At 53.1% G+C, this 24,598-nt stretch overlaps 1 protein-coding gene across 14 annotated transcripts in view; it reads right to left on the bottom strand.

Annotated features, from left to right (window-relative positions):
- Positions 1-24,598, bottom strand: part of LOC107999877 (tyrosine-protein phosphatase Lar) — a 201,490-nt gene that overhangs the window by 69,049 nt on the left and 107,843 nt on the right. For 12 of the 14 annotated variants that reach the window (XM_062084971.1, XM_062084966.1, XM_062084965.1 and 9 more), the window contains exon 4: positions 483-521. The exons of the other annotated variants lie outside the window; for them this stretch is intronic. In XM_062084971.1, coding sequence (XP_061940955.1) covers positions 483-521 — 39 coding nt within the window. The remainder of the gene's footprint in view (positions 1-482; positions 522-24,598) is intronic. 14 annotated transcript variants of the gene reach the window in all.

The raw sequence follows: 24,598 nt of genomic DNA, 5'->3' as shown, positions 1-24,598 counted from the left end.
ACAAATGACAGCGCATAAGCGGGCAGAAACATTGGAAAGTTGGTCGGTGCCACGCTCGACACGGGTTGCGCGCGCGAAAATTTGAAATTCAAAGCGGTGGCGCACGCCCCCTCCCCCGATAAGAGGCTCGGTGCAAAAATACGCATTAGCGGATTTGAAATTTAGATGGCCGTGGTGGTGGTGGTCATCCGAGCGAAATCGAGTAGCGGCCCTTGAAAACAGGCCGATTTGCGCCGGGTTCCCCGCCACTCTAACGACCCTCTTGAAACGCGAGGAAACGCAGCAGAGGGACGAGGCGCGAAACGAACTCCTTCAGACGTCGTCTCCCCCCTTCCGCTATACTTCCTTTCCCACTCTCTTTTCCTTCTTCGAACCTTGGAGATACGCGCGCGTACATTTGCCGCAAAGTTACGCGATTGCGATCCCCGACCGGAAGGTAAACTTGCGACGCGCCCACTTTGCGCGCCGCTCTTCGTACTTACTTGTCATGTATGTGATGTACTGCGAGTCGCTGATGTTTCCTGAAACAAGCTCGTTGAGTCCACGTATCGTGATCGTACCGTATCGTGAGGGGAACGCTTCGTGGACCTCCTTATTCCTACGAGTACTGCGATTCCTTTCTCCTTTTTCTCATTTGCCAGAAATTCGGACGCGGCATCGATTCTCGCCGCGAATAGCGAGCGCGCGTTTCTACCGGTGAAAAAGGGACGGTTGATGGTTCTCCGAGGCGGCAAGCTGGAAAGCTCTCGGAAGGGCGCGAAACCGTGAAGAAATCGTAGGCGCGCGAGCTCGTAAAACGTTCCAAGGATCGTCGGCCGCCTCGAAACCCCGCCGTTTCTTTCCTCCTTAAATATTTATTATTCGCCCGCGCTTTCCTACTCGACTTTGACTTTTTCCCCGACTTCCCTATTTTTTGTCGCGTCGGGAAAATATTTCGCCGCGACGAGATTTCTCCTTCCCTTCGTAACGAAAATAACGAAAATCCTCTTTCGCTAGAAACGCGCCTCGATATCGATGCGCTTTGTCTCTGGCGCGAGAGAGAGAGAGAAGGCTCGTTTCTTCTCCTCGGCGGAGAGATTGCTATTCTTCCCCCCGTCGCGTAAACGCTTCTTTTTCACCAATTTCTTCTCCAGTTCGCGAGATCTCGTTGACGATTCTTAGCTAGTTAGGACGATGAGAAATTCTTGGCGAGATCGGGAACGAGACGATCGATTCGAGATCGAGGAAATATATTTAAATGGGTCGGACGGTTATATCGGCGTGATTACCGCGAAAGCACGTCGGCATCGTAGCTGGCGATCCGCGCATAGCTGACCTACATACACGCGCGCTTGGATCGAATAGGAGCGCGGCAGAGAGAGAGAGAGAGAGAGAGAGAGATTCGTATCGCGATCACGATCCCGGGCGCGGGCTACTTTCGCGCGCCGCAACCTATCTTCCACTTATCGTCTATCGCCGCTATTTATTTTTCATCCAGATCGCTAAGCGCGTATCGACGTTTCGACACCGATCTACCAATTTCCCCTCCCCCCTTTTTTCCTTCCTTTTTTCCAACGCCTCTTCTTCTTCCCTTTCGATCGAAATTGCTCGTTGCGGAAGAGGCGGCGGATCGATCGGTCAACGGCTGGGCAAACGAGGCGTAATCGACGAGAATTCTCGAAATAAACGTACGCGGTTATACGTATTTAATGGAAACGGTGGGGAAAAAATAAAGAGGGGAGGCAGACAGTGAGCTCGTTTCCAACGACACGGAATAATTCACGAGAAACTGGTAACGCGCGGCTAGGTTACGATTCGTCGGGGTATTCGTGGCAATAATTAACGGGGCTCTCGAGCCGAGCGTAAATAAAAGTTTGGGAAAACGCGCGAGGGATCGATCGGCGCATGTGCCGGATAAAGGGGTTGGCCCCGCCGTGTAATTTTTATCACCGCCCGTTTCGCTCGATATCGTTTCTTCGTTCATCGATCCGCGTCGATCCGTTCGAGGATGTGCAGATTAGGAGGCGCGTGCACGGGAATTTGGCGACGAATCGGCTCGAGCAGTAAGCCGTACGCGTTCAAGGAGCGTAAACGTCCGATGGGAGGGGCTGGGGGAAAAATTAAAAAAGACGGGGGGCCGCGCGGTGGCGTCTCGTTGGCGGAAAGAAACGAGTTCGATTAAATTTCCGAGGTAGTTGGGTCGAAAATAAACGGGACGGGAGAGGAGGAGGGAGGAGAGAGGGGAATCGATGGTTCCGACCCGGATTAATTTTGCGGAATCGGCGCCGTGAGTCCGAAATCACGTTTAACGTTCGAACGTTGGGACGTACGATTGCGGATGGACGCGGTCAAGAGGATGGGTCTCTCTCTCTCTCTCTCTCTCCGGGGAATCGTGATGTACGACGTTGGCGTGGTCGGTAGAGACACGGTCTACCTACCTACCTATCTCCACGAAATTCGTGACTTCGCGCCACTGATTCGAGATCCGTTTCTTTCTTTCGAGCGATCGATGCGATACGTTGATAATAGGATAATCGAGAAGGGAGGACGAGAGATTTTGCGAGTTTCCTCACGCGGTGGAACGCGGAACCAAAGTTCTTCTCGCCGATTGGCCCCTAAAATCGTGCCCCATTGTGAATATAATGGGGGCGCATAGCTCGGCTATAGTGCGAGCGACCGATTGGAATCGAGTCGTCTCGAAAAGCAAGGGTTCAGAGAGATTTCAATTGTCCACGCCCGCCACTGTCGTCGTCGGCAGTTCCGTACCTCGAATGGCCTATGTGGTGTCTATACCGGCCGCTAAGAGGGTGGAATTGATTAAATAATTGGCCCCTTAGATCGGGGGCTAGTTTCTGGAATGAATACGCTGGCTCTGGGCCAAGGCTCGTTCGACCTGTCGAGAATCGGGAGGAGGAGCAGGTGGTGGTGGTGGTGGTGGTGGAGGAGGAGGTCGAAAACCGCTCCTTTGCACCCCGAGTACTTCCATCGCGTGGGAACACGGCTACCGCGTGGCTCGATAAAGACAAAAGGAAGGAAGAGAGAGAGAGATGACGAAGAATCTTACGTATCGAGTCCTTACGTAATCGTAAGGAAACGAGGGATGAAGAATCGCGTAAGACAGTTTCGGACGATGGGAACTGGCCTCGAGATACTCGGCGCGATATAACCGTTGGAGAGAAACTCGTTTCGAGTGATAGGAAGCGCGCGATTAAAACGATCGTTGCTGTGCTGATTAGAGCTTGGTTTCCATGACGCGTTCGACGTATCGAGTCGAGTCGTTAAAAACTCTCCATTTCCTCTCTAATCGCGCCTAATTTCCTCGATCCCTTTCCCCGACAAGTTATCGCCGCGATCGATTAGTCATCGATGCAGCGGGACATTTGGACGGGGAGTGAACCGACTCGACGAACGATCGCCGAACGAAGGATGCGGGTGGGTGCGCGATAAGGATAGTCGATGGCACGACCACCATCGCCGCAGCCTCTGCTTCTCTCCAGCGCGGTGGACCATTTCGATGCCGATCACGAGGAAGCGAGGGAGGAGAAGGGAAGGGGGAAGGAAGGCAGGCAAAGCGGTTTCGGAGGGTCTTCAGATAATAGACATAAATATTCTCGGGGTTTTTCGGATTTATATTTCGCGCGTATCAGCCATCTCATTTGCATGGAGAATTTAGTGGTGCGCGACGCAGCCTTTGCGCCATCGTTTTCGACCGCTTACACGTACACCCGGATCCCGGTGATCGCGCGCACGGCTGCTGCTACCACCACCACCGCTAGTAGTAGTAGTCAAACTCGGCAACAAAAGGAACGAGAGGAAGCGAGAGAAGGAGGGAGGAGAGAGAAAAAACCAGACGGAATGAGAAATGGAGGAAAAACGAAGGGCAACGTTCAGAAGATATAGCCGGTCGATATAACTCCCGGCTAAGCTACGCTATTGAAAAATGATATTCTAGTCCCGCGAATGAAATATTATCGCTTCCTGTTCCGTCGCGCCATCTCTTCGTGAATAGCCCCTTCGTTCCCGTCTACTCTCCGGGATACTCCAACTCGTTCTCCATCTCTCCCTCTTTTTCCAAAATCAAATCGCCAATCAACGACGCGCTTATTCTTTATTTCTCTCTCTCCCTCGATTGGCACGGAAATCGGAGGTAAGAAGAAGAAGAAGAAGAAGAAGAAGAAGTTGTTCCGGTGGGAGGGGAGCGGATTAGCCGGGAGAGAGAATCGGCGGGTAAACGATTGGGGCGAAATATCGATAACGATGGGTCGGGAGGGGGCTTTGAAAAGCGGAACGCGGCGGAATCGTCGGAGTAATTCCCTTTTACGGTTCTATCGGCCCGTTCCACGGCCGGATAATGTCGTACGGCGCACGGCGAAAGAGAAACATAAGCGTGGCAATAGGAAAGAAAAGCGGCGGGGCCGGCCGAACGAGCTGAATCGGAGGAAAAAGAAATTCTCGAGAAGCTCCGCCCCGCTACCGCGAGAACCGGTCGAACGATTTTTACTCCAGTTTTATGATTTAAATCGACCCCGCTCCGCCGATATTCTTTTCGATTTCGCTTCCCCTGCGGCGAACCGGGAGCGGCGAGAGTCAGCGGTTGATTTTACGCTTTATTTTTACGATATACCCACGCACGCAACCGACCAACTTTTCCTCCTCTCGGCAACGAGATCTCGCGTCGCGACTCTTGGATCTCTATCTCGTTGCCCCACCCGTTTCCTCCAGACTGTCTGCGCGATGTTATCGCGGAAAAGAACAATTTCATCCTCCCCCCCCATCCAACGTCTCCTATCCGATCCCGACGACTCGATCCTGCCCCCCTCCCCGAGGGCTTCCTCGCTCGCTCGGGTTCGGGACGGGCGCGAACTGCGCGCAAACACGTTCAACCCATTTCTCCTGCTATCTCGCAAAATGCACTCGATGACGATACGCGGTGCATTTCGGTTGGCTCGCGGTGAACCGCGCGCTATGATCAGAACGGCGTAATAACGAGAAAGCATAAATTGACAATTTGTCTCGGAGTATTGGCTCGGTCGGCCACCGGCCAGGTCAAACGAAATAATTGGTGCTCCCTGTCAAGTATCGCGTCCTCCTCTCTCCCTCTTCCTCCCACCTTTCCAAATGTTCCCCTTCCACCCACGTTGCACGCGAGAAATTATCGTCCCTCGTATTCGAGCACTCGTAAGTATGCAATTTTACGATCGATCCGAGAAGCACCAGGATAAATCCGTACAAAAAGGGATATGTTCCCGTTTAGGGAAACGCGAGGCGCGGAAAGTTATCAGCGAGAAAGAATTACGAATCGATATCGAACGAACGCGTTATTTTCTTTCAAACTCGCGAATAAGCGGCAATTTTGCAGGTGGCGCGAACGAGTCTTCTATTTATATACGCGCTTATATACGTGTATACGTATATATATATATAAATATACGTATCGCGCTTCAAGAACGGGGCACGCCAGTTATACGCTCAATTCGGTACGAATGAGCCCCAACGGAGAAATAGTCATAAACCTTTCGGTGAAAATTCAAACGCGACCCGGCTTTCCGAACAATTTACTTCGAACTCGCGGGGCACGCGATGCGATACTCTCTCTCTTTCTCTTTCGACTCGATTCACGGATAGACAGCCGAGCCAACCATCCGTCCGACCGAAACCTCGCACGGCTCTCGATCGCATCCGTTCCTGGAGAAGTAGCGGATGAAAATGTTACGAGTAACGATCGAAAAACGGGGACGTAACTACGTAATGCGAACAAAATCGGTAAATACGAGTCTTCTTCTCTCGAAGAACGAAGAACCAACGAGCTAGTTTGAAAATTCGCGAAACGATCGCCAGGGAGAAATATATACATCTGTATATATATATATTTTTTTTGAGCGATGAGAGGCGATGTTTCCGCCGGAGGAGGACGTGGACGAGGATTCGGTTAATAATTCGCGTGGCCTCGAATCGAGCCGTGGCAATCTCGCGGAAAAAAGGGCAGAGATTGCGGGGCGAACACGCACAGACCACGCAACGCTCGCATTTCTCAAACGAACCACCCTTCGACCCCTCGTCGAAAAAATTCCACCGCAACTTTTCTTCCCGGCCTGCACCGCCGTTACGTTGGTGAACGCTCGATTGGATACGGGTGGAAAAAAAATTAAAGACTGTTCCCATTCTACGGCTCGTATCGATCACACCCCCATTAGTATCTTGGATCGCCGCAAGGGTGGGTGCAAGTGCTCGGTTTTAAACGTTCTTAGAGAAGGAGATTGCGGATTCGTTCGGATTCGACGCCGCCAGGGAAATATCCTCGAGGTGTCCACGGGTCGTGAATTGAAACGGGAGAAAAGAGTAAGCGCGATCTCGAACGGTCGGAGAGGATTTTTCGAGGCGACAAAAATCGGCGGAAAAAAAAATATATGTATCGCGTATGGAGAGAAGAGGGAGAAGGGGAGAGGGATTGGCCGGCGCTTGGATCGCGGCGGTCCTCTCGAAAGGGGGCGAGAAAAAGAGGGGAAAAAGGGTGGTTAACCGTTTCGCGAAGGTAAACGGGAAGCGATTAGGAGTTTCCCTCTCGTTCTCGATACCAAGGGGAACGAATGGTTGGCCCTCGGAGCGAAGTGGCCCTCGAGTGTCATCGTAGCTTTTAATTAAGCTTCACTTGCCCGTGCAAACTTTGTTGTTGGACGCCGGGGCGTAGACTCCTCCGGGACAGGGTCAGGTAATTCAGTCTGAACGGACCAACAGGAACGAGAAGTTTATATTGGTAGACTAACGGGAGACGCGTCGCCTCTATTATTATTATGTTTCGCATTTCTCGTTCGTGCTCCGCACTGTTCGCGAATAAAATTCCCGCCTTCTCCCGTGCGCCGGGAAAAAGAGAATCCGTTCTTCTTCGCCTCGACCGAAAAACGATCGCAACGACGCAAAGGAAGAGGAGAAGGAGGAGGAGAGGGAAGAGGAAAGATGGGCGTTCGAGCGGAAAACGGGTCAACAATCGGCCGAGGAACGAGTGTACGTTCTTAAAACGCCGCTTTCGGTTATTTTAGTCCGGCTCGGGAATCTACGTATTCTTCGAGTTGGCGCGGCGTTGTTTTTGCCAAGAGTAAGCCACCGGTCCCGCAGGATCAGCCTTTATTTTCTTTGGGAACTCGACCAAGCTTATCTCGTTCCCGAGTGTTTTGCCGCATTAACGACTAATCCTTCGAAAATAATTACGCGAATCGTCCTCGGAATCGTTCGCTTCGCAATTCTCGTTTCGCTTCATCGAAAGATTCGAAGTGGCGGGTAAGGCGGACGGGTGGGGGCAGCGGAGGAGCCCGTTGCCAAGTTTTTCCCATAAATACCGATTATTAAATGCGGTCGCGATGGCGGTGGCTGCGGTCTGGAGGAACGGGTGGACCGGTCGGGCGATACATAGTCGGCTGGCGAGCGAGGGTGGACGCAGGAGCGGAACGCGAGAGGAGAGGGGAGGACAACGAGTCGCAGGGTCGTGTTCGAGGGGTTGGCTTTAATACAGGTACAATGGCAGTGGCGTAGGCTTTATGATGACGAAGAGCACCTGGGGGACCGAGAAGCCTGCAATTTCCTCGCTCGCTCGCTCGACCCGTCGCACCTGTACACCGACGCTCCGTGCATGCACGGACCTCCTCCTCTCCGCCGTTCTCCGCCATTCGAGCCGGACCGCGCCGCGGTTCCAAGGGACCAATTTGTATTCGGACGTGGAATCGCGGTGATGCGTCTTCGATAATCTCTTTGGGAATTAGCCACCGGCTGCGCGCCTCGATAAACTCGCCTTCTTCTCGCCCACTCTCTCTCTCTCCCTCTCTCCCTCTCTTCCTTTCCTCGCCCCTCTCAAATTTTCCATCGGATCAATCGATCCCTTTTCGGAAACGTCGTCCTCCGTGGCATCGAGCGAGTGGACGGAACGAGGATGATGGCCGCGTCGAGAAGCGAGGAGAACGGAAATAGCCGACGTAGGAACGTAGAGGGAGGGAAGAAAGGGCGAGGAAAAAGAGAGGCGGGGTGGATGGAACGCGTTAACGCTGGCTTCCATATTCGAGCGAACGGATCGTTAAACCGGAGAAACTTTTAATCGTTCCAACAACGACTCCGGCTGCGCTGCCTTCCCTTATATCCGCTTCCCTTGTATACCGCGCCAAGCCACGGGTCGCGATTTCTTGGAAACACGAGGGGGGAGCAAAGAGCCGGGGTATAACGGTCAACGCCGATTATCGCGTGGAAAAGTTGTAGGATCGTGGTGGGGAGAGAGCGGAAAAACGCTCCACGCTCGACGAGGAATCGAAATCTGGAAGCGACTTGGAGCGGTTCGAGCGATGGGGAAAGGAAGATAGAGAGGCGAAGAGTCTTCTTTCGCGCGCGAGTATTCTTCCGCGTATATTTGTACGCACGCGCGAACTTTATCTACGCTGGTCCAAAGCGAAGGCGGATGTGGCCCATGGGATGAGCGAGAGAGAAAGAGTGGGAAGAAAACGCACGAAAGAAAGCAGTGTCGACGCGGAGGAGGTGGTGGAGCGAGCGCGAATTCCTGGGAAACACGGAAAAGTTGGTAATTAAAGCGCGCGTAGGAGGGAGAGGATGGAAAGGGGCGAGCGAGCGAGAGAGCGAGCTGGCCAGGAAAATGCATGGAAATGTATTCCCGGGAGCAAAGGCGCGTCGAGGATGAAACCAAGAGACGAAGAGACGAGGGAAAGAGAGAGAGTCGAATAGGAGGAAGGCGGAGAAACCGCGACCGGGCGTTGAAGATATTACAAGGGTTGAAAAGGACGACACCCCCTGTCGCCGAGAAATTATACCCCGATTCTTCTTCAACTAGCCATGCCTCGAGGCGTTGCCCCCGTCGGGACAGATGCACCCGCTTCTTCCTCCCTCCGCTTTATCCCGATTATCGCGTAATGCCGTTTTTCTTATCGAGCCGCGGATCAACTTCCCTGCCTGCGAATCGCGAACAGAATTAAAAGAAGAGACGATACGTTTCAACTTGCGGCTAACTCGATTGGCCGAGGGACGAAGGATCGGGGATTCGGAACAGGCCGCCGGAGGCGAGAAAGACTCGGCGGACCACACCCTTCCTTCTCTCTTACACGCTTTATCAACCTCGATCGCTCGCTCCATCGCCCCAATTTCTCCCCTTTTCGTCCCACTTTCGCCCCTTCTTTCCGTATCTTCCGAATAATTCGGACGAGTCGAGAAGAATTTCTCCATTGTCGTTCGGAATAATTTCCTGCGAAGCGGACGAGTTTCCGTAGATATACGAAACAGGCCGTTATATAAAAGATTCGTCGGAAACGCGAGAGAAAGGAACGTTGGACGTGACCCTTTCGTTCGATTCGTATGAAAATCGAGAGGATTGACGCATTCGCGGCGAGGAATGGGACGAGATGAAACGATTCGTAACGAACGCGCGCCGATTTCGGTTAGACTTTCCTTTTTTCAATCGTCGCGTCACGATCCTCCGCGCAGAATGGATCATCAACGGAGAATCGGAGAGAGGCAGAGGGATAAAGGGGACGTTTCGATCGATTCGTAGAGGGCGAGGACGGAATCTCAGGTGATCTTGGGGCAAGGTTCGGCAAAGTTGGCGGAAGCGGGACGAGGGAGCGGTCGTTTAGCGGGAAATCGCAAACAGCCGATGCGTGGGATCCCTCGGCTGCTACGTCTGCTCGTTTCTCGACGCGCTGACCCGAGTGTATCGACATCGAGGTTACACGGAACCACATGCCAGTGCGGTCTCTCTTTGTGTGTACTAGTGGCGCTAGTATAGACCGGCCCGCTCTATACTCGGTGAACTTAATTTCCCCAATTTCGACCGCGCTTCGTCGACCACACGATGCAATTTATACCGAGCGATCCCTTCCACCGTGTGTGTGTACCACCACCGTAATATCTCGGCAGGTCGTGCGCGACGATTCGACGGATCCGGACCCCCGTCGAACATGGCGCACCTGCCTCCATTCTCCTCCTCCTCCTCCTCCTCCTCCTCTTCTTCGGTATTTTTTTGGCCGGATCGAACTCGCGCAACTGGCAATTTCCTCTTACCTCGATCGCGGGCGAAAGGAAAGGGGGCTCGTTTCTTCCAAGAAGGAAATTTCGAAATTTCTCGAAGCTCTTACCACGGGCGGAGATCGACGCCACCGACAAGCCCTTATCGGGGGAATCCAAAGGCTGGGATCTGGTCGGTAAACAAGCCCGACGTTCGTTTCGATCTGATTACGGGTTTACGGAGAAAGTAATACACCTAACGAGGCGAACCACGTAATTACGCAATGGCGTGTCAGGAAAGTATACCCTTGAGCGTGGTCATTCGGTCGCCTTCGTTCCTTACGTGACCATCGTTTTCTTTTCGTTTCGCGTCCGTTTCTCCTTCTCGCGACAACGCGACGCGGCCGATCTCGACGGAACCGCGCACCTCGACGAGGAGGAGGAGGAGGAGGAGGAAGGGACAGGGAGAGGTTTCGTTAAGCCTCTTAGCATACTATATATATTTCCACCAACTTTGCTATTGTTATTGCGACGTTTATTTTTATTGTATTAATTATCCCCTGATCCTCTTACGGAGTTCGAATTAATTGGGTATTTCGCAAGGAGGGAAGGAGAGGGTCCCGCGGAAGAGGAGAACAAAGGGCGCGAAGAAAGGGCGAAACTGTTTGGCTTACCACCAACTTACACCGCGATTCTCAGCTCCGTCCCCGTTTCGGCTAATCTCTCCCCCTCTTTTCTCCGATTTCTCAAATTTCCCCCGCCCTCGCGACGACGGATCGACCGCTCGCTCGATGCGCGTTTCCACGTACGCCGCGCTAATTACATCGCGGCCGATTCGCGTGCGTACGTGCGTGCTCGCGTGCCTGCGTGCGCGCGCGAGCCAAACAGAAACTGGCCATTCTCGAGAAAGTCACGATCCCGTCGCGGATAACGCGATGCCTTTTTCCACGGAACGAGAACCCGTGTCTTTCGTCCTATTCCGCCATGACCAATCGAGTACACGCTTCTCACGTGATTCGTCGCGCTTTTATCTTCGTCGTCACGAGTCGCGCGAAAGAGGAATGCCTTCCCTTCGCGCGAGAATTATTCCTCCCTCGTTTCGCGCACCTACCACCATCGATTCGCCATCGTATTTTCCAGCGCAGATTAACAAGTGCAACGCGTTATATATCCACGTACAGGGTGCAATCTTTATCGAGTTCGACTCGTGACGCGTTACGCTTTAAATACCGCGTCATCCGATCCGTTGGATAACGAAGAGGCGGATAGATAAGGGAGATTAAAAAGGGAAGAATCGCGATCGAAGCATCTCGATCGAGGGGGGAGGGAAGGAGGGAGATAGATGAAACGAGGTAGATAGAAGAGGGAGGGCGTTGGAAAGAGATCGGTCGGGGAGTGGCGGCGAGCTTATCGTTATCGAGTACTTTATTCGTTATCGATCCGACTCGATCTCGCTATACACGCGGAGGAGGATGGGAACGACGGATTTACACCTGTTTCCGTTGTCTCGCGTTATCCACGACTCGCTCCTCCCCCGTGCGAGGGGAACGAAAGGGGGAGGCGGTCCTTTCCAGAACTATAGGAAATCTCTCTCTCTCTCTCCGCCGACCTCTTGCCTCGGTCCGCGAGACCTCGAAACGGTATAGTTGCCATCTGATGGTAAGATAATGTAAACTTATGCGAGGCACGCCCGACGCCCCCCTCCCAAGCACCAAACTTTCCCGGGTTTAAATATATCACCTCCACCATTACGGTTTAACCATATGCTCCTGCATATCCCACCCACCCATCCGCTATATCCGTTCCCCGTTCCATTCCAGCGTCCACCACCAGCCTGCATCCCTTACGGCCCTACCCGGATTTAGATATCGACCCCACTTCTCCGCCCTTCCTCCCCTCGATCCACTCTCTTCTCCCTAAAAAGTTTCCAAGTAATCGAACCCCCTCGAAGATAACGAGACGTTCGCGGCGGTGACGATGGCGGCGGTGACGATGGCGGTGGTGACGATGGCGGTGGTGACGATGCTTTGGTCGAACGCGAAACGAGGAGAAACAGGAGAGAGAGAGAGAGAGGACGATTATCGTGGAAGCACGCTAGCACGGCTGGAGAATTGAGTCATCGGAACGTTTATCCGCGTATTACGATCAATTAGGGGTAAACGATAAATGCCTTGGCCACGGTGCGGTCGCATCGGTCGAGTCACGTAAACGTAGCCGACTGTAATTTCGCGCTATCGACGCGTTACACCTACCTAACGTCCGACGTTGCTCCAGTTATCGCGCCCGTATACGCGCCCTCTCCCTTTACGGGCAGAGATACCTTTCTACAAGGGGAATCTCCATTTCCAACGACCTCTGATCGTCCACTCGTGAAGGACCACCTTCCTCTCCTCCGGGATCCGATGTTCGACTCGTTAACGACGGGGAATATTGGATCCGGAGGAGAAAAGGGAAAAGTCGCGGATCTCGAAATCCCGCTCGATCTCGAGAGGAGAGGCAACCGAGCCGTAGTTTAAACGAAGCTTCCGCATCCGTTCCCGTGGAATAAGTAAATTCGACGTCGGTCGCGTTGTTGGCGAATCGATCCGAGAGGCAGGTTTGTTGGTTCCGCGTCGACGAGTCGAGAGATTTGCGCGCCCGCGCAAACCGCCCGGCGACGAGTTCGGGAAAAGGGAAAACGGACCTTCCGGATACCTTCCAGGCGAATTATCGTTTTTCCGGATCATTAATCGAGCGTGGGCGCCGTATCTCCTTCTCCCTGCGAAACCGGGGATCGTGATCGAATTTAATCGCAAATACGTCTCTGTGTACCCTCTCGGCGTGTTTACACCGCGAGATCGACTCTAATCGAATCGAACCACCGAAGACGACGAACGAACCGTCTCGTAGAATTCCAGAAACGGGTCACGAATCCGTCGAGTCGCAACCAACCCCGATGCAATTTACCGGATAAATTGTCGCGGTGAATAACCATCCTCGGAGAAACCAAAATGTTCTCTCCCTCCCCCCCCTCCCCTTCTCGCTCCTTCCTCCTTTGCCTCGTTAACGCGCGAAACTGCATGTTCGACGAGAGGGGAAGGAGGGAAGGATTGTATCGAGGATAGGGAAGGATGCGACAAAGCCGAATTATCGCGACACAGGCAAAGACGGAAGCTTCGCCTATCCCCCATTTTCGAAACGGCCATTGAATTTCGTCGAAAATTTCCTCCTCCCTTTACACGCGTACGTACGTATGTATTTTTTTTATTTTTGTTTTTTTATCCCGGTGATGCCGACGAAAACCGAAATTCGATGGTATCGAAAATTTGCCTTTCGCACCTCGCCTCGTCGTCATTTAATCCCCAATTTGTGCGAGCTGCCAGCACCACGAGTGATCGCTTTCGCTTCCATCCACCCTCCCGACGAACTTTGTGAGCGTAGATTGACGTAATCCCGCTTCAATGACGCACCAACGGAGCACCGTATAACGTCGAAACCGCCGATCGCTCTGTTGCGGGCTGCGGTTGCTCGTTAAAATAAAACCACGGTTTGTCGAGCTGATGCGCGATTGATCCGCGCGTTTTCCCACACGTACAACCTACGACTCGGGGTCGTCCCCGGCTTTCGACACTCGGACCGACCAACGCCTCCTCGTCCCGTTCTCGATCGCCGAGACAAAAGGGAGGAAAGAGAGATGAAAGGGAGAGGGGAGGAAGATGGCGACAGGCGGTGTGCGGGGTCGAGCAGGGTGGAGAGGAACAGCTCGGGAAGGGAGAGAGACTCGGCGCAAAAGCCGAAAGCCGGGCGACGATCTCGCTTGCCGCGGGTGATTATAGTCGCCGGTTAAATCCGGTCTCCATTAAAAGATCGTAAAACCCTCCCCGGAGGTGAGGCGCAAAAAGGTGCAAAGAACTCTCGCGGATACAACGGGCGAATAAAAAGCGGGGAAAGATCCCTCGGACGAATACCGCGTCATCTTCTTTCCTTTCTCTTTCCTCCTCTCTTTCTCGCAAAGCGGAGGAGGGAACGAGATAAAAGGAAGGAGAGAAGAAACAGCGGTCGGGTCGAGTTGGCTACGCCGATCGTCGGCCGTTACCACTACCGCCGCCGCTACACCCTCGATGATAACTCGTTTTGGCTGGCGCGCAACTGGGCCATCGCGCGCGTTTCCTAGATTAACGACGTCCCTACGACTATAAACTTCTTTCCTCCTCTCTCGTCCTTACCAGCCCTGGTTTCCCCTCTATCACTGCCGCTCGTTTCCTCGTCCTAGCGTCGCGATCCTCGCGAACGATCATATTTTGGACCCGACGCATCTGTCCGCTCCGAAGCGATTAAAAGCGGAGGAATGTTTTGTCGCCGAATGGATCTTGTTTCTTGCGGCGAAATGCAAAACGCGCCGGTTCGATGCCGGGACGCGAGAGAGGGAGAGAGCGCTGTACACCGGCATCTATCCCTTCTAAATCCTCCCTGTCCCGGAAATCCTTTAATTTAACGACCCAAAATTAGACACTCCTCCTGGCTGCCAGGTTTTGCGGCCAATTTCTACCCGAGTCGATTCCACCCCGAATATCTTATCGCCCCACTTTATCTCCGCAGTATATACGGGCTATACATTTTCCAACTTTTCAAACTATTTTCCAACGTTTCAATTTGCCGGATTGTTGGAGGAAAATCGATGGAAACGGAGCCGGGTAATTCGTTGGTGTATCCGCGTAACGAGGAGCGGTCGCGCGATGGCAGGAGGAAGGTGGTAACGGGAGCGGAGAAGCCAGAGGTCGATATTTAAATGGCATCGAGGGCGCATTTCGCCGCGGTAAACGTAGAACATGGATCCACGCGACGCGATTAAATTACGCGTCGCCTCTTCTTCCACAACGACGCGTCGCTTCGGATCACCTTCGCTCGAGAGACGTACGCGCTGCATCGAACGCTCTCGCTAATTACCTCGTGAATTTACGATTCCGCCGACTGCTATGGTCCGCGATGTTCGTATCTCGGATCGAGAAGGAGCGGCGAGAGTAGAGGATCCGGAAGAGAATCGCTCGAGTTTCGTAAACTCTCCTCCTCCCCTCCGTAGGAAGGGCGCGGTTCGGATGGATATAGAGCGTAGACGGGGAGGAGGGACGCGCGTATCCCAGAATCCGAAATATTCGTAGACGCGTTCGACGGGATTCGGGAGATTCTATCCCGAACGATCCGGCGTAATTTCTTGGCGCGCGATGCATCCGTAGAATTTCCGATGGTAATCATCGCGTTATCCGCGATGGTCACGCGCCACTGCGAACGCTCGAAAAGCGGCAACGCAACTCGGTATCGCCGTACCGATCGAATCTCTTTTCCATGAAATCGTCGCTATGGATACGCCTCGATATTTCGCGCTCCCTCGATCGCGCCGATATATATTTTATACCGCTCGCGCGGATTCGCGCAAGACCCCTCCCCCCTCAAGAAATTCTGCACGCCCATAATCTCGCGCAATTATTCATATTTTACGACGGTGTATAATTGACGCCGTAAAACGTCCATTAGTTATCCTTCCAGTTCCACGCTCTCTATCCTCCTTCGTCTCCTCTCTCCCTATCTCTCTCTCTCTCTCTCCGCTATCTCAGACGATCTTGCAGCTTTCGCTCGCGCTATCGATTCGACTCGATTCCACCCTATCCTTCCCTACCCTATCGAAATACCGATGGTACACAGACTCGCGTTTCCATGCCGAAAATCACGTTCGTATCGAAGGGAGGGAAAAGTGCTTATATTTCACGTGCAACGCAGCGCGCCTGGGAAAATAGGAGGGGGAGAGTGCATCGACGGGAAACGGGATCGCGAACCCTCGATTAACAGCCGATCTACGCGCCTTCTTCTCCCTCCTTCGATCCACGTCTTCTTCCCGCGAATCACGATGGGGAGAAGCTATTAATCACCGTGCAGCCAACGCCAAGTTACGCCAGCCAGAGATAAGCTTTTTACCGTCCGAGTATCGCGGCCGCTCGGCCCACCCACTTACGCTCACGATACGCGTTCGCCTTGGATCCTTTCCTTATCCTTTCCGCCCGCGATCCACCATCGATCCCCGATTCTCCGCGCGGAGACGTGTACCGATCGACAAGAAAGAACCAATCTGTGCATTTTTCCCGATCCGATTTCTGCCGCTGACAGACACTCTCGCTCCCACTCCGTTAATCAAGACCGAATCGAAGAGCGAAGGATTCGGTTGGGGCCGAGCGAACGACGACCGCTTAATTTAACCTCGATTAATTATCATCGGATCTGCGACGCATCGATCGAGCGATCGCAAGGGCCGCGCACAGGCGTCTCGGGGGACAAACGGAAATTTTCCTTTCCTTCCTACGGCGCAGAGCGGCGCGGCGACGATCGTCGAGCTCGATGCTCGATATCAGCCCGGTGGACGTCCGACCGAATAGATTCCCTTCCGGTTGTTGTGCCGGCCGTAGCGTGACTCGCGCGTCTCATGGATTCCTATATTCATATTTAATCCGTTGGTGTTCGTACGAGCTTCGACCGGTGATTACTGGAGCAGCCCCCTCTCGTTATCGTGTGTCTCGGGTTTGTTTATCGCGCGAAACGACGCGATACATCGTAGAGTTCGATCAAACGGACGAGGAAGAAATCGTTCTCACGTGAGAATTCGAATTTTTTTCTCTTTTCTTTCCCCCCCTCCTCGAAATTCGTCGAAACGAGCGGTTACGAGTTTGGTATCTCGCGGAGGAAATTGCAGAGAGCGAAACGTAAAAGAATCGAGTCGTAGGGAATATCGGAATTATTAAAATCTTTTAGGACTTTTCTTTCCCCTTCCCTTACCCTTTCCCCTCTTCCTCTTCTTTCTCCTCTTCTTCCACGATCCACTTTAATTTACGAGCGGAAGTGAAACGGGCCAGCATTAACGTTACTCATTCTGTATTCTCAACATCGACGTCATAATTCACGATGATAAATTCGCGTTAGCATCGAACGCGCGCTTTAACACCCGCGTCCTCGTTTTTCCAGACAATGAGGAGGAACTCGAGAAGAACGACGCTGCTCCTCTCCGCCGGGAATTCCGGAAGCGCGCTTTCTTACAAATGGAAAACTGCTCGCGCGCGCCTTTAATCCCAACCGGGACACGGGACCAACGATTCTTTTCCGCGCGCGCGCAATCTACCATCCACTTCCATCCGGCCGAGCCCGGTCCCTCCCCCTCTCGCAACACGCCCGCGCGTCTCCAGCGAGCGAAATCGTTCGGCGGATATCGAAGATAAAGATATCCGACGCGTGTTCTCCGGTCGGACGTTCGGAGATCAAAGAATCATGCGGATGCAGCGAGACGGAAAGAGAGCATCGAGAGATCGACCATCGTGGAAACGGGATTTCCTGCAAAGAAAATACGAATTTCCATTTGTATCCTGGGCGAGCCGAGGATTTTCAGCATCGGTGAAAAGCTACACGCGAAGACACACAGCGTAACGGGATCATCGAAGTCGCGATATAAACGTAAACGGTAGACGGAAGCCGTGGAGTGTGTGTGTGTGTGTGTGTGTGTGGATGGATAGGGTGACCCGAGAAGAGGAGGAGGGTGACGAAAGGGAAGGACGGAGAAGAAGACGCAGAACGAGGGATCCAGTTTCTCCTTGCTGTTCCCTCTTATTAAAATATCCAACATGATTACTGCAGACTTGGCAACTATAATAGAGCGACTCCGAGTCGAGTTTGCGAAGCCCCTCGCTTCGCCCCGGCATCTGCCGTTCCTCCTACAAAACCCTCGCTCGTCCTTTCCTTTCCTTTCCTCCCCTCTACCACCTCTCGCCCCGCTCGATTCACCGTTTACCGGGATAAAGCAAGGGAAAGATCCTGGCTTCTCTCCGAGACGAGGAGAGGATAAACTGGCCCGCAGGATTCGCGTTGGACGTTGGTCGATGCGAACAATCTCGCCTTCGAACGACGGATATCTCGTTCGCGTAGAAGAGAAGGTTTCTCTCTCGATACGAGTCTTCGGCTACCGAATCGAATATTTACGAAAGCGGAACTTGGATAAAATCGAGTCGGATGATAAAACACGAGTTTAAGTAGGAATAGATAATAGGAATCGGCGGGTAGGTTTTGGAAGGCGCGGATCAACGAAAACTCGGTCTGCCGGAAGAAAGAGATTCGTTCGGGGTGAACGAAAGTGGAGCGGAGGGAGACGAAAGGGAGGAGGCGAGAAGAGAAAAAAAGAAAGAGAGAGAGAGAGAGAGGGAATCGGTACGAGCTGTATCGCGAGCGAAATTAGCTCGTATTCAATTTCTGCACGGGAGGGTACGGGAGCGGTCCCTTTTCCAGGGTATTCTAGAATACCGTGGAGCCAGCACCGTGTTCGGGCTACGAGTCGGCGGCCCGTACCACCCCAAGGCGTCTCATAATTAAATTCGGCCGAATTTATCCCACTCCGTCCATTGTCCCGTAACAAGCTATTGTGTCGGGCGTTACCACCGACACATCGCGCCAAACTTTCCGCTCCAATCCCTCTCCCTCCCCTCTTTCTCCTCCTTTCCACTTTCTTCCCGCACACTCTCCGTTCCGGGCTGTTTCGCCACGGGGAGGGGGCACCGACCCGATACTTAATAATCGGAACGAGTGGAACGAGAATTCCGTAAAACGAATCAAGAATCGATAAACGATGCTACCGAGGCCAAGAAAAATAAAAGAGGTGGTACGGACGCGCCGGTGTTGGCACGTGATCAACGAAATAAAGGCTTCTCTTCCCCCCTCCTGTCCCCCCGGTATCGTCGGAACGGAGAATTTAAGAGGTCTGGCAGCGTTATATCCTCGAGATCGTACGCGAGGACAGAGGATCGTATCCCAGATTTATACTCGATAGGCAATTGTTTCCTCGGAACGCGGTAAATTCGTGGAGAAGGGGCGCGCGCACGTACACGAGGATGGACGACAGACAGACGGATCCGCGCTCACCTCGCCCGTACGCCGGCGTGTAAATTACCGTCCGTCTAATCGAATCGACGTCAAAGATTTACGTCGCGTCGTATTGCCGCCGTATTCGGTTTCGGCGGTATCTCGGTTTCTTTCCGCCCGCGAGAGAGAGAGAGTCGACCTCTCGTTCCCAACTTCGCCTCGAAACACACGACCGGTGCGCGCGATCCGAACGAAAACTTTTTGAAAAATCGTCTCGCTGCATATCCGTCCGATATTGGACGATACGGTCGGCCCTCCTCCCATCCTATTCCTACACGCTCTATTCGTATCTCTCTCCGCCCGATTTAAACCAGATCGCCGGAATGATTTATGGCGACGTAAAGCAGACACGACCGATTCCGTCCTCCTCCTCCTCCTCCTCGATACAGATTCTAATTATTCTCCATCCGGAAAGACATCGCCAACGGTTATCCCAAAGAGAGATATATCCTCCTTCCTTTGCCATTTTCTCGAAAAGAAGCTGGAAAAACTTTAAGTGAAAGAAAGAAACGGAGAAAGGAAGGAAGGAAGGAGGGAAATTCGCGAGGAATCTAAACTCGGTCGCGAGAGCGAGGCGATCCTCTTTCTCGGCTCTCATTGTTCATCCGGTTGATAGGGAGACGCGTGGAAAGCGCAGGGTAGGCGAGAGCAACGCGTTAGGGCGTGCCATTGTATCGTGCCGAGAAACTCCGGATTGCGACGCTTACAATGCGACGATTGTTTCTACCTTTGCCGTACCAGTGCTCATCCCGTTGCCTCGTGCTCCCCTCCCCCGAAAACTATTAAATTCCGCGTTATCTCGGGGAATATCGCGTCTTCTTGGGCCCCTTAAAGTCGGGCGGCGTTATCGGCGTTACGCGATACGCGGATCGGGAGCAAACATCCCCTCGCCTTTGACACCGTTTCCATCCGATATCCCTAATGGACGGTATTAATCGAAAGTAAAGGTTCCGCAACGCGTCGTTTCATTGTCGTCCGCGAAAGGGGACAAAGGCGGCGTAGGAAACGCCAACAACGATGGTTCACAGCCAGCCTATTTTTGACACGACACTCGAGTATTGGCCGGAAACGCGTCGAGTGACAGCCCTCTGTGTTCCTTCCTCGCCACTCCCTCTCCCGGTTTTACGTCCCATTTCTGTGCACGCGTACTTACGCGCGTGTGTTTGCGTCCCCGCTCGTGTGCCGCGGCCAGCGCCCATTAGCAAGATTGCTACCCCTCCCCCCTCCGATGAAACCAGCTTATATAATAGAGCCAGCCCTTCGATCGAGCTTAATGAAATTGCTTAGAAAACAGGATCGCCTGGGGACGAATTTGCGCGACGAAAAAGTTCCGTTTCCCTTATCCGTCTACCTATCTCGCCACGCTCTCTCCTCTTTTTTCTCTCTCTCCTTTCTTTTCTTCTCTTTCCTTTCCTCCTTTTTTTACCGATAAATAAAGCCGGACCGGTTCTCTCTTTCGAGTTTACGCGACGAGGAATTCGCGGTAATAGAGAGCGCGGTAAGGGAGACGATCTTTCCTCTCAAAGGGGAACGACGTCGTAAAGTCTTTTTTCAAGTCGGCGGAAAACTCCACCTACGCCGCGCCTCGGAATCTTTCCGTTTTCCCCAACGTGTCGTTCGCTCCTTGATTCTTCCTCCTCCTCCTCCTTCCTTCTTTCCTCCCCGAGAAACTGCCGGCCAACGATTGCCCCCTTCCCGCTCCTCGGATTCGCCGAATTTTCCAGCCAGGGACGATATCGGTTCGGGCGATTTTTTACTTTTATTCGCGGCGGGGAAAGGATGGGGAGGTTTTCCACGCGGCGTTGAACGAATAACGGGGAGGAAAGGAAGGCCGGTTTCTCGCGCAAACGTTTCCGTGAATTTCACTTGCATGCCGACGCAACCGCGGAGAAGTGGAAGCGGCCGAAGCGAGCGGGAGGGGGCGGCGGCGGTCTCTATTGACCTGCCGGTCGGTGCATTCACCGGGGCTGCTAAAAGCACGATTGCCCTCTTCTCCGCGGCCTTGCGTTCCCAGCTACGAGAACTCGCGACCACGCGATGACGCGTCCGGTTCGAATTATCTCTGGCCACGAAAATTCGCCGACCGTTTATCCCTTCGAAACGGAAGCGAGAGCCTCGTACCGCGGCAATTATACGGTGACGCGAACCCACCACCGGTAAAAATGACCGTAAATAGCGCGCTAGGTGTTACGACTCCCTGTGTTCCACTCCCTCCTCGGGAGGGAGGCAAGGAGGGAGGAGGAGGAGGAGGCGGGCGGAGAAATGCGAAGCAGTCCCGGAGGGTGCGGCAAGTCTGGCGACGAGCCAAACTCAGTCTGCCTCGAACGGCAATGGCAAAGGACCATGGAGGAAGACTTTTCTCTGCTGGAATCGGGTCCACGTTACGTGGCAATCTTAACCGCGTCGTGTTTTCGAACGAACCGTGTCTCTACGTTTTTCCAATCCCTTTCTCTCTCTCTTTCTCTACATATATACATGTTTCGGTGCGAAATCTCGAACGAGCTCGAAGCGAGGATTCTTGGTAGGATTTAAAAGACAGTGGAAAAATATCGCTTTCCCTCCCCAATAATATCCCCCGGCCGGTGTCAGGGATATAAATGTGAATTAACCCTTTGGCAAGAGAAGACGGTCGCAGAGGGATCGAACGAGATTTTCCCCACGGGACGTCGAACGAACGACGGTAGGTTCGTTTCCTGGTGTCCGGCTGCGCTTCGAAAACCGGTATTCTCCGTGTACCGGCTCGCTAAGTGATACGAATGCTTTCGGGGACTTTGCGCTCGCTCCCCCTTTCAAACTATACTTGATGTCCGGATTTCTCGGATACCGCGAGATATCGCAAGACAAACGGGAAAGGATTCGTCCCACTTTCTCGCTCACGGTGGCGCGACCCGTATCGAAGAAGAAGAAGAAGAAGAGAGGGGAGGAAGAGGAGGGTGGAGCGCGTCGACGACGTAGATCGTTGGAACGACGCCTGTGGCGATCTCGTCGAAGAGAGGGATTATATACACGAATATACGCGAACTAGGTTCGCATCTATGCTCGGTAATGTACTGTGATGCGGTCTGCAGGGACCGGCAGGACCCCTCTATTCCGAAGGAGCGCCTTATCTATGGATACATTCCGCAGCTCTACACGTATACGTGGGCTTTACTCGCCGCGAAATGGATTCGTGCGTTCTCTTCCTCCCTTCCTCGCTTCCATAATGGAGCCAAACGTTCCATCCCGCCATCTATTCCCTCTGTTTACCGAGTTTCTGCGCGCAAATACCTATGAGCTATGAGCGTCATCGGCGAACATCGAACTCGTCGCACTCGCCCATCCAGAGGAGAAGAATTCGTGGGGGAGAATTTTTTGGACGACCGAGTTGCTCGACCTCGTCGAGTTCGCGCTCGGAGAGCGAAGGTATCGGTTCGAACGTAAGGTTTCGCTTCGCGCAAAGGCAATAATATTTTCGACGAGGCCGAAAATGGGAGAGTCGCTCGCCAAGATCCCCACTCCTCCTTCGCTCGAACGCACCAAACTCCTTTCAACGGCGGCAAAGTTTTAACGGGGACAGGACGCTCTCCGGTTGAATCGCGCACAACATCGGGGAGAGAACAATTTAAAGCGCAATACCACGCTCCTCCGAGTTATACGGCTTCGTTACCTTTTACGATTTACCGGCGCTGATATTACGCTCGTTATTGGCTATTTATTAAAAGCGCCAAATGCCCGCCACGTCGCGGACAATTTTAAGGACACGTTACGGTCTTTGAACGCGCGCGACTTTTCGGATTTCGACCGATGCCCTATTTTCGGATAAAAGAAAAGATGGAAATGAAAATGAAGCTCGATCGATCAGTTCGGAGGAATGGAAAAATCGGATATCGGACTGGCATAATTGATCGCCAGGTAGGGTCGAGTTGCGGGAGTGCGCGTCGCGCAACAGCAACCCTTTAGTGCGCGAAGGGTTGGCGAAGCAAGGGTGCGGCCGTGAGTTTCCACATTAAATTATAAAGTCAAAACCGTGGCGGGTGGAGATGATATAAATGCGACTATTATACCGAGCGAGAGTGGAAAGGGGACACGGTCGATTCCCCGTTAGCTTCTGCGAGTCTGCCACGAAACCGAGGGTAGCCCTCCCTCCCTCTCGCCCCGCTCTTTACCGAAACGGCGGTGGCGCGGACCCGTGGACGATAAGTGTTTGAAATATTGAAAGCTGAAGCGCAACTACTCGTCCCTTTGGCCAATAGCCGTGGAGATGGAGGATGCGTTGGATGGGTATAATGCTACCATTTATACGGTATGCTTCGTGAATAAAATTCGGCGACAGAGGCGAGAAAGAAACGGCGCGGATGCGCGAGCCGATCTTTCCCCATTTTTTTTCCTTTCCGCGTATCGGTCGGCGTTTCGTCGTTGTCCTCGAAGGGGAAAGAATCGTCGCTTCCTTCGCGGACGGATATCTGTCGCGGATCTCGAAACGATCAATCATCGGGGGAAGGGAAGTCGATCTCCGTCGCGTAACGAAATTCGTACAACGAAGCAGTCCAATTAATCACTCGACGGCGGAGACCCCCACGGCGGGTATATATCGATGAATCAATTAATTAGCCGCACCGTTCGATCGTTGAACGTGAAACACGTTCGATGGTCGAGTAGGTAGCGTCGCTTCCAGACCGCGATATATAATTTTCTCCTATACGGCTCTCTACGTCGAGACTCGATCGAAGGATGGAGGAGGGGGAAAAAAATCTATCGCGCGTTTCATCGAAGCTCGACGGCGAAGGTAACTCGAAAAATGGAATTCACCGGGCGAATGGAAATAAGAGACACTTGCGTCCCTTGGGCGAGGCAGAGACGCTGGAAAAGGGAAGGAAGGAGAAAGGTGGTACGTGGAGTCGGGGCGGTCGTTCTCGACGGACGTACTATCCCCGCGTATCGGAAATGCCGTGGAAGATATTAAAAGTTCCTCGACAATATGCCAGTCACCTCTCACGGGTTCATTTCATCTCCTCCTTTTATTCCATCTTCATTTTTTGTCCCAACTTGGGTACGATCTTCGCACGCGACGACACCGAGAGGCGCGACATGACGCGCCTGCTGACTCACCTCCTCTCGATCGGTTAGTATCGCTAAACGCCACCCTCCCTTCTGCCTCTTTTAACGGGAAAATCCCGTGGAACGTGGAGGAGAAATCGATCGGAGCGCGGCGAACGAGCGAGAACGGTGTTACGGTTCGATAGAGGAGGAAAAGGGAGGGGGAGCCGCGAAGAAAGAAAGTACAGATATAGAGGATATCGGTATCGATCCGAAGGGAAGAAGAAAGACGAAAGGCGATAACGACGGCGGCCGTTTCCCGATTATTAATCGAAACGGACGCAACACATTCCCGATTCCCTATTCCTATTCTTTCGTCGATCGTTCGTTCGTTCGTTCGTACTTTTTCCGGACGATAATTGGTCCGACCACGCAATTATCGAGCGTCATCTTGCTTTGAATGGACGGCTCGCGTTTATCGTTTAGCCGGTGCGCGCGTCATAGATGGGAGAATACTCGGTCGATTATCGCGCGTGGGTGGCGAGGGCCAGTGGTGGCATCGCGGCTTTGCGACAGCTACGCAATGATCTCGTATAAGCGATCGAGTTTCACCTGAAAATCAACGACGCGTATTAATTAAATCGTCCATCGGCGATTCCCCTGTCCAATAGCGAAACGGCCCGACAAC

Source organism: Apis cerana, linkage group LG14 (genome assembly GCF_029169275.1).
Source record: "Apis cerana isolate GH-2021 linkage group LG14, AcerK_1.0, whole genome shotgun sequence".
Classification (NCBI taxonomy): domain Eukaryota; kingdom Metazoa; phylum Arthropoda; class Insecta; order Hymenoptera; family Apidae; genus Apis; species Apis cerana.
Note: the sequence above shows the minus strand (reverse complement) of the source record. Positions and strands in the feature narration are given on the sequence as shown.